The 11,271-nt window shown below is 41.3% G+C and overlaps 1 protein-coding gene across 3 annotated transcripts in view; it reads left to right on the top strand.

Annotated features, from left to right (window-relative positions):
- The first annotated feature begins 449 nt into the window (after nt 1-449).
- Nucleotides 450-11,271, top strand: part of kiaa1549lb (KIAA1549-like b) — an 85,343-nt gene continuing 74,521 nt past the window's right edge. For all 3 annotated transcript variants that reach the window (XM_056766764.1, XM_056766763.1, XM_056766762.1), the window contains exon 1: nt 450-767. In XM_056766764.1, coding sequence (XP_056622742.1) covers nt 611-767 — 157 coding nt within the window. In that variant the 5' untranslated portion in view covers nt 450-610. The remainder of the gene's footprint in view (nt 768-11,271) is intronic.

Genomic DNA, 11,271 nt, shown 5'->3' with positions numbered 1-11,271 from the left:
TTTGTGAGAAATATTTGTCCTGACAACACAGTTCAGCATTGTAGGTAAAAATGTACAATATGAAGTCTTACAAATGTTTCATGTTGAAAATCGAAATGCTAAATGCAGTCCTACATCGTGCATGTAAACAACAACTCGTATGTGTTGTTCAGTAATACAAACATCTGTAGATAAACACGTGTCTTGCGTCACAGCAGTTATAATAACAGACAGTGTTGTGTATTTCTCAGTCATACAGAACTGAAAGATTGAAGCCACAGAATGCTGGCTATGGTTTTATTGGAAGCTGGATGGTGATAATGGATCAGTTCGATGGCAGTGTGCTTCTCTCACCACTAGAGCTTGCACGTGGCCAAAAACTATAGCATCCACGTACCTGCATGCATGCGCTCTTTCATAAGACAGCTCATTGAACATCTGAACAAAGAGATACATGCGACCCACTCGAATGTTGTGGCCTGTGACGAGGCTTCGAGTCGTGGATGGACCCATTAAGGATGCGCTCCCCAGTGTCGCAGTGATGGCTGGAGTGTCTAAGGGCACTGACTCACGCTTCTGAGCAGATGTCTGGACCGGTACCGACACCGGGACCCTTCCTCTGGACACACAGATGGCAGGTCGTGTAGAAGGAAGCTGGAGGTGTTCGCGCTCTGGAGAAAAGAGGAGGAGATGTTCATGGAGACACGCGTCAGGAGGGATGAGCGCCACCAAACTCTCATCTTTAGGAATATTGCTGCTTTTAATACACAGTGCGCAGCCTTCCGAGGGTAAGCCCATATCTCACCCATTGTATTTATATTTTTGTGTGTGTCCTATTACAGCATAACCAGACATTTTCCCATCGGATCAAACTCAAGCCTTGGCATTAAGGAATGGATTATTTAATAGAAAACCCTTAGGCACGCACATTTTCTGATCGCTGAACATGTCTGTGCAAGATTTACGCATTCACATCAGATAAAACTTTGGCACCGTATAGAACACATCACTCACAATAAGAGTGCAGATCTTAATTGTTACTTTGACGATTTAAACGTGACATGTCGGTGTTTTTGGTAATACGTAAAGTTATTTTAATTGAATTTGACCGCATTTGCTTGTTGTCTTTAGGGAAAGCATAATTGCTATGTTTGAAAAGACTATATACTACTTTGAGTGCTTTATCATCTATAGAGATGATGATGAGAGTGATGTAATGTGATGAAGTGAGAGTCCAGCAGTAATGCAGTGAAGTGTGTAGGCGCGTGCTGATGGAAACTGCAGCTCTGTGCCCAACGTTGATGCCTGTAGTTTTTTTTAACATGCATGGCCAAAATGCAGAGATTTATGTCCAACACTGTGTAACCTGGGGACTTATAGGATTGCAAAGCAGGGTTCATGCACATTCACAAATGAGCTGTAAAAGTGTCTACAGCAGTGTCTCATTTGAGATGCCGAGCTTGCCTATATGGTGTTCTAGGAGCATCTGCAGAGGTCCTAGTTTTTAACACTGTCAGTGTGTGTGTGTGTGTGTGTGTGTGTGTGTGTTGTATGTCCAGTGGAGAAGTCATTTAGAAAGGGGTGTTATGGTGGGGATACGTATTTTTCTGTGTATTTGGTGTGTTACAAGTTGCCCATGCATGTATTAGACACATAAAATTGCCAAAAATAAAGTGTAGGAACAAAAGATGCATTCAATCTAAAAGCGAATGCTCACCCAGACCTGCCAGAAACGCCTCGTGTAACCACACCCCCACAAATATACGTCAGTTCGTGGTATGATTTGACTGAGACCGCACAAATGTATACGCAAGTAATAGGGGCGTACCTGTCAGTACAATTGAAGAGGAACCTGATTTTCCAAATATTGTAAGAGGCGTTATTTTCTGATTTATCTGATTTGACGCTACACTGGTTTGTCATGTAGCACTTCTTGCACTGTGCATTATGAGGACTGGGAACATGTAACCCACTGGATATACAGTCATGTTTTCATTGTAGACTAGCGTTTCCTTTCTAGTTCTCAGTGAATAAAGTTGTGACCAAGCATCCTCCACTTAGTCACATTAAACTGAATTCTGGTGAGTGAATAAAAGTTTTTTTAAACATTTGCATTGAATACAAAATATGAAAGCTCTGTGCCCATTCAATGTATACAGTCAAATACTGACTTTAAAGGGTCTGTGCAATGGTGTTTCAGGCATTCTGACTTCTTTACAATGTTAAACGTGGAGAACTGGCTTGTCACGCTTGAAATGGGTCAAAAAATTTGTTAGACGTATGATGTACTATTCTGTGCCCGATACACTCCCCTAGCATTCGTATAGGTTTCAAAACGTTTTTTCAAATATGAAAATTCCTCGTAACAACTTTTCTCGGTCCCTTATTGGAAAATTCTCTCATAAAAGCACGCCCATGTGTTAACCCGCTAGAGCGTGAAGAAAGAGCACTCCCACAATTTTTGAAGGGTGCAATACTATTTTGTAAGTACTCAAGATTAACATGAGAAATGCAGAAACTGTCTGAATTGCGGCCACTTTAAATCGCATTGTGTCTTGTGACTAGTTAATGGCATGAGAAGGAATAAGATCTGATGTTATCACTGTGCCACCACAGGTTTTTTCAACACAGATTATTATTTTACAAAATATTCATAATATAATATAGTTGTTATACAAATTTGGTATATATTTGTTCCAGCTTAAATGTTTGTATCACACAACATTGGCATCTGGCCGTTGTACTTACTACACATTGTAAGAGCTTGTCTTTAGTGCGTGATCTTTGCTGTTTTTTCGCTATTTTTGTTGAGCTTCTTCTTAAATGTATCCTTATTAAAATGATCTGCATGTCTGAATTGGTGTTGGAAGATGCAGCAAACCCCATCACACCCTGTTTCCTCCTTAACTGTCAAATCTCTCCAGGGAGTGTTAATAACAGCCCGTGGTCTATCCCTTGGACTGGTGCAGGGGTAAATCAGGTTATACGGCATTGCTTGCCCTGTGGTGTTGGAACGTTTATCATTGCTAAGACATTAATGTAAACCCAAAGTCCTGGTGTATAATGCTCCCTTTAGATTCTAACCTTGTCCTTTCTCTTTATAGAGATAAGCAGACAGAATCAGCAGAGAAGAATAGCAACAGAGAGGATAAATCTATATAACTGTTGAAGGGGGCTGCTGGTATCATTTGTGAATTTATGGCTACAAAGCACAGTGGAAAAAGTCATTTTACTGTAGTGGCACCGATTTTCAATTTGGGGTTAAAATCTGACCACATTGCAGTTTACAGACATTTTTACAATCCATGTGTTAACACACCTGACTCAATCTGATTCCATGCAATACATCATGGACAGACTGTGGGGTTTAGCATTTATGAAGAGCAAAAACAAATAGACTCCAAACCAGCACTGGGAAGAAAGGGAAAAACCCAATCATTCTGTTAAATTAAAACAACTTTTAAACTACACAGCATATGTTCATTTACACCCCAAAGGTGTATAGAATGTATTTCTTTCTTGGCAAAATTTTATTATAAATAATATTTATTTGGGTATTAATAAAAACCAACAATGGGGGAAAAAGACGAAAGAACGGAGGTGAACTTTAAAACTAAAACTTCCCACAATGGAACAAAACAAAGAAACAGGATTAAACAAAACAAACTACCAAGACAAGACTAAATGATACACACGACGTAAGACAAGGAATCCAATAAACAAGGTACTCCAGCACAGCACGGTAACAAATTAGCACAGTACAGCAAACTCAAGGGCATTAAATAGGGAGACTAACAAAGGATAATTAACAAGGGACAGATGTGGGGAATGAAACACTGATTGAAAGCTAAATGAGGAAACTAGAGGGGCTGAGCCAAAGAGATCATAGAGAGCGCATGTTATGTCAGAACCAACAATAACATGCCTCTCTCCACACAAAACATGAGGCTCTGTCATGATCCTGCCACTAGACCAAGAAAGACATGACATGATGAGGTAGAATCATGTCAACATACAGTAGCCTACAATCCATTTGACCGCATTCCATATCACTATGCAAAGTTACAGAAAACTGTCATAACAAAAATATTAGGTTGTAGCATACAGGTATGTGCATGATTTGCCATTTTTAATGACAGTTTGACAATATATTACACAACAATGGCTTCAAATAAAAGAAAATAAAGTATTTTTAAATGGATAAGTTTGTGGAGGCGATCCCTTCGTCTTCCACTCACCGGATGTGAGGTCATGAAATTTCCTACCAACCATTTCTGTTATTGTTTGCAGCAGGTTGTTAGGTAAGGCATTTTTCCCTTTCGAGCCATCAAAATTTTGCCAGTCTTGGTAAAAATCTTGGGGCGTATCAGAGCCTTCTTGTTAAGTTTGTTTAGTTTAGTTTTTTTCTGTTGTAAAATGTAATATCAGTGTTTCCCCTACCATTATATAAGGGGGGCGCCCCGCCCTCCTAACGGCTCGCCCCGCCACCCTTGGACGTCAAGTAAATTTGATTTTCTTTATAGCGCCAGATTACAATTTGTTATTTTATTAAACAAACTAAATAACCCTTAAGTAATATGTTATTTATCTTATTTCCACGATGGCATGTCTTTTCTGTCTGTGTTTGCGCGTTTACAATTATCCCAATGAGTGCGCACACGCGCTCACTCACACACAAACAAACATTAGCGGACAGAGAGCGCGCGACGGGAAATATGTCGCTTCAATCAGATGAAAACCAAATGAAAATATTTGCGTTTTTTAAGCGCTCACAGGGAACTGAAGATGGCAAAACTCACTCCACTGCGAGTAGCAGCCGGAGTAGCTCTCCTGCTCCAAGTCTAATTGTTGCGCATCCTGCCCCTGACAAGCATCAAAAGTCCATTCATCACCGGATGGCGGTTAAAATGTATATTAATGAATTACATGCCGCTTACTATTTACATATGTGTGTTTAAAATGTTTTTAGTCAGGACATTGTAAATCTGCTGATTAAATAAGACAAGAGATATTTAATACGCTATGCAGATGGCTCCGTGTTGTATGGGAATGTCACGTGATGACGTTCACAACAGCGTCCACGTCTGACAGGATTATTCTCCAATAAATGCATCATAGAAATTAAACCGTCTCACAAAAAAGCCCATTTAAAATTAGTTTATCATATAAAGGTATTAACTAACATTAACGAACAATGAATGAGCAATATATTTGTTAGTATTTATAAATCTTTTTATAGTTCTTTACTTTTTTAAGCTCTGGCCCATTAATATTAACAAATACTTCTATAAATTTAACAAAGGTTATTTGCCAAAGTCAATTTTAAAAAGATTTAAATACATTTATTTATATTTATATATAACATTTTTTAAATTTTACAAAGCATTACCCTCCCAGACAATCAATGTATGTGACTAGATAGAAAGATAGATAGATAGCACATAAAGAATAAAAAGGAAATGATTTCTCGTCAATTTTCCCCAACCAACCCCCCCCAAAGCTGTAAACCTAGGGGAAACACTGAATATGAATAAAAATACTAAATTACAGTGTGTACATGGCCATTATATCCTGTGTTTTAAATACAAATGCTTATGCAGTGATACAGAACTCATTTGATCTTGCGCAAAGTGAACGAAAAAGCCACTAATAAAGCAGACTGCCCCTTTTAGCGAATTTATAGAACATACATAGGCTAAACATAGTGATTATGTGATTATTTTACATGTTCTTGTCAACGAAATGCAAGCATTATGCTTGGATAAGTTGGCTCAATGTTTGTGAACAATAACTCCATCTGAGGAATCTGCGAGGACTCAAAGATAACAGTGCTAAGCAATCAAGTTTATTCATGTGCTTTGTTTTTGATAAACATTAATCAAAGAAACTTCAAAGTTCTGTTAATCTAGAAGCTGAGACATCATTGTTTTATTCTGCTCATGATGCATTTACAGCTCATTCTGCCAACAAATAATGGCAAATCCATCTTTAATCCATTGAATTTTAAATATTAAAATATTTATATTCATAATTAAGTAATTGTTAACATAATTGTATACCTTTAGTCTTTCGATCATTATTTACTTTTCGGTTTATGTCTAAATTATTATTTTGACACTTTGATATGAAATAGTTTGCGTAAAACCTACCATTTTCTTAACTTTAGCTTATGACATGAAACATATCTTCACAGAAAGAAGAACCCATTCAGCTAAAAGTTGGAAGAGTCAGGCCTTGCACCAAACTGACCTGAATTTTGCTTGCCGAATTCAATATTATGGTCTGTTTTAGCTTTCTAGTGGTAAAATGGTTGTTTCTAAAACGATCGATACAAAAACCATCAGGTGTTTCTAGGCCAAAAAAATCTATGTTAAGGAATTCCGGTTCCGGTATTTTTTGGCAGTGTAGTGTCAATAAAATCATTAATTTCTCACGTTTGTAATGTCATAAATACAATTTTGAATACTACATCTTAAAGGTAGGATTGTGATCTGCCATTTACAGCAATACAAACAAATTATAATTTTTTTGTCATTTTTATCTCATAATTCTGTGACTTTAACCGGGAAATCACAGGCAGGGTCACAATTATTATAACACACATAAAACAGATTTAATTTACAAATCTAATTAAAAAACGAAAATATGATTATTAACTACAGGTTCCCATGTTATTTTAAATCCAGCTAAATAACTAAGCGCAATGAGGCCTAAAACATGCCACTTGTGGATCTTCTGGGAAATGTAACAGTTTTTTTTATTCCAACAAACAGGTCAGACCAGTACTGCGGAAATCTGCATCATCATCTTCCGGATCCTGCATGAAAAAAACACACATTTTTTAAAGGCCAGATCTGTATGACAGAGCAAAGCCACAAGAACCATACATATGTGTACAACGGATAGTTTAAAAAACAGCAGAGAATTAAATCACAACATACACTTTGTATATAGAAGCAAAACACGTGCCTCTCAGGTGTCGAACCCGCAACTTTCACCAAATCCATCAGAACGTGGTTTGCAGACGACGATGTACACACAAATGGGCGAAAACAAAGGTTTTAATCTTCCTTGAACACAAATTAAACTCAACTAGAGCAGGATACATCAAGAACTAAACTGAGGCGAATTCCTCAGAGTCATTGGGGATGATCGCCTTCCAGACACAGGCTAGAGGCAATGCCATCACTGCCCACTCTGGTACGGGCTCCAGGGGCAAACATATAGGAATGTGATTCAGGGGCACACATTCTGGAACAGGATCTAAGGGGAGCAACTCAGGGGTGGGAGACAGGGAAACGAGCTCTGGAACGATCTCTGTGGGGGTTCGGAACAGGGGGTCGAATTCCCATAGCAGTTGCTGGGCCAGGGGAAGCTTGTGAATAACAACTCCAGTAGGCTCGGGCTGGTGTGGTGGCGTGAGGTTTTGGCCCATTTGGCCTTTCATACCTCGAACGCAACTAACTAACTAACTGCAGACTCTGGGAAGTGACGAGACGCTGGTTCAGGAGGTCCATGACAAGCACACCGCTTCCAATGGCGGCGGGAGGACCTTCTAGAAGAGCGAAAGGTTGTGGAGGTCTGAAGTGCACCAACCACACGAACGCACGGTGACCCTGTCTTGAAACTACAAGGGTACCTTCAGGACATTAATTAAATGACACGTGCCAAATTATACAATATAATGAAAAAGATATTATGATGTATAACAAATTTCTAAATGGCGGACAGGCCAATCATTCAATCGTGACAATAATAGCTTTTTTTTAAATCTCGTGACCTATAGGTTGGCACAGAACCCCAGTGTGATGTGTTGATGAAGCATACCATGTTTTGTACTGATAGGAGAAAGAATGTCCAAGTTACAGCCTCAGATACATTATTGGTTCAACTTCGAAAAGTTTGGACTTCATAACTTTTGAAATCACAATCCTGTATCATCAAGTCTGGCTGTCTCAGTCCATGACAATTGGTCACAATTTTAGGACAAGTAACAAAAACATAATACTGTACTTTTCAAGATGGCGCCTACTGTAACGTAATATATTCCAGCATGCATCATTCTCTCAGATAATTATAAGTAGACTATTAATTTGTTTGAAAATACACTGTCTGGGGGAAACCACAGTATGTCCTGTACAGGAAATTTTAACAGCTCCCTGGATCAGATGAAATTTGTCTCTGTGGTGAGTGAGCTGTATGCGCTCGGTGGAGGCGTTTAGGTGTGATACATCCAGATGGAGTCATGTCATGCTTTGCTGCCATTCAGTATTTTATTTAATGGGATTGGACAGTGAAGGCCTGATCTTTCTTGTGTATGATTGGCTTCTCATAGCCTGCAGTCCAACTTCTGTCACTATGCAGACAAATACATTTGTAAGATGGAGAAGCGAAAAATAAGGAATTAGATACTGTACTGTTACTGTCTGGAACATGCAAACAATCCTTGTTATGTCATGCGGTAGTGTTATACACTTGTGTGTTCTCCCTAATTCTAGATATAGACCTACATGTACTGTACGCTGTTATTGTTTTCCAACACAAAGATAAACATTACACATACTTGCATGATTTTGTGGTAATATGATCATGTGAGCACTCCATCCAGGGTATATCCTGCCTTGATGCCTGATGACTCCTGAGATAGGCACAGGCTCCCCGTGACCCGAGGTAGTTCGGATAAGCGGTAGAAAATGGAATGGAATGATCATGTGATTTATTAACCATCAAATATGTGTGTTTGCTAGCTACTGTACGTGTCGTGTTGTCAGACTTTTGATTATCTGCATAAGGTTTAGTTTAGTGATATTTCAGTTTCTGGCCAAAAATTGCTCACAAAGACTATTTGACCAACATAAAAAGTGGCTAACAGCTTTTTGTTTTTATGCTTCAGGTATAAAGAAACTGATTGTTAAATTAAAGGGATGTTCACCCAAAAATGACAATTCTGTCATCATTTACTCACCTTTCAGTTGTTCCAACTCTGTGTAGATTTCTTTGTTCTGATGATCACAGAGAAAGATATTTTGAAGAATGCTTATAACCAAACAGATCTTGTCCCCCATTGACTCCCAAAGCAGGAAAAATTGCTTCATCATTTTTTTGTTCTGTTGTACACAAAAGAAGTCATTTTGAAGAATGTAGGACAGCAAACAGTTCTGGGGCACTTTTGACTACCTTTGTATTTTTTCCTACTATGGTAGTCAATGTCTGTTTGGTTATAAGCATCAGAAAAAAGACATTAATGCAGATTTGGAACAACTCGAAGGTGAGTAAATGATGACAGGATTTTGAGTAACACTGTCCTTGAAAAATGTACGCATAATGCACTGTAAAAGTAGTTTTAAAGCATTGTGATGCACCTTTTAATGCATTGGAATGTCCTATAAATAATTATTTGTGCTAATAAATAACACTTAGCAATTCATTGTTACACTACACATTTTAAATTGGTTAAACTTCTTTACAACTGCATATAATGCATTACAAAACACATTATGAAGAATTATAATGCATTTTACCCTTTAAATGATGTTTTATAAACAAAGTTCGGGAGGAGCCGGAGCATATAATCAAACCCGGCTGGTTCGCAATCAGTAATCATGGCTTCCACCCTACCTGCTAAGTGAGCCAGCCCATAAATAAGCAAGACCTCTTACCTGCGACATCTCTTCTGTTTCTAACATGTCTGAGACCCACGAATCCGTCGTTAACGACAGTCCAATCCAGCAAGATACTCCGGCCCCTTCGAGCGCTCGTCAGCGTTCCATCCTCAGCCCGGAAGCTACATCCCAACCTGCAGAGCAAGAACGAGGCCGCCAGCAAAGCCGACCGACTCGTCAAGCCTCCAAACGCAACCGCTCTTCCGTACAGAGCCAGGTTAGGCTCCCTTCCTCCTCACCGGCGTCATCATACACCTCGGCGCACTCAGCAATCCCAGCCATCGGGAAATGGACAGTCGCAGGACTTCGACTCGCACTCTCCAATCGGGATGTGAACTTGAGCAGCCGGCTAAGCAAACCTTGGGGAGCACTGGACACTGAGCTACATAATAGGGTTGTAGCAAACCTCCATAAAAGGAAGGAAGGAGGCGGGAACCGGCAGACATTAAACACGAAATTTTAATATAATAATAACATCTGGCGGCCCCTCACGGACGACCGCCGGCGAAATAACATAAACAACAAATATAAATACAAATACAAATGTAAAACAAGTTCAGGCCCGGTCCTCTCTCTTCGACGGTCCGGTCGCTCGTTCCTTTTATATGCTCCAATCTCCTACGTGATTCGAGGCCGGTGTGCGCACAGCTGGCGCTAATTCACAATTACTCACCGGGACTCGAACCACGGTCTCGCCCCGCCTACTCTACTACATACCCCCATCACCCCTAACAGGCCGGGGGAACCCCCGCGACTGTGCAAGCTCCCTCCCCCTCCTTCGGGGGGGGTGGGGTGGGGGGTATGCAGCGACGAGACGAGACAACGGAGACGGGAGCCCTCGGAGCGACCGGAAAGAGAGAGGGGAGAGAGAAAAAAAAAAAATTATAGTCCGGTTCCCTGACATGCTGCCGCTTGTTCCTCAACCAGCCGGAGTACTCTTTCGCGGTGCCTTGCGGTGGCCCTGGGGCTTCGGCGGACGGCTCGACCGTCCGCCCCTGGCGGCCGGCGGTGGCTCCTCCTTAATCTGGGAGTCGGGGCGGGTTCCCCGTCCCCTGCTCCGCCCCCTTGGGCGGACGGACGCAGGCTCCGGCCTCTGGCGGGCGGTGGCCACACTCGGCGCTTCCGCCCCCTGCTCCTCCCCCTCGGGTGACAGACGCAGGCTCCGGCCTCTGGCGGACGGCGGCAACTCCCCCGCTCCCGCTTGGACGAAAGCCACCCCACCTCGACCCAGGGGCGCGGCAGCAAAGGTCGCCGTTCCACCGAAGGTTTGACGGTGGCCGCACTGTGCACTTCCGTTTCCCAGAGCCACCGCTTCGGGCAGCCACTGGAGGACGCCCTTCGTCCGCGCTGCCCGAACTCTCCGGCACCGCGAGGCCCCTCGGCGGCGAGGACTCTCCGACAGCATGTCTCTCCTTCCTCCCGGGTTTCGGCACCAATGTAATATGATTCATTAAAAGGAAGGAAGGGGGCGGGAACCGGTAGACATTAAACACAAAGTTTAATATAAATAATAACAGCTGGCGGCCCCTCACGGACGACCGCCGGCGAAATAACATAAATAACAAATATAAATATAAATATAAATATAGATACAAATACAAACGTAAAACAGGTTCGGGCCCGGTCCTCT

Source organism: Triplophysa dalaica, chromosome 14 (assembly GCF_015846415.1).
Source record: "Triplophysa dalaica isolate WHDGS20190420 chromosome 14, ASM1584641v1, whole genome shotgun sequence".
Lineage (NCBI taxonomy): Eukaryota > Metazoa > Chordata > Actinopteri > Cypriniformes > Nemacheilidae > Triplophysa > Triplophysa dalaica.
This window is presented reverse-complemented; position numbering and strand designations above follow the sequence as displayed.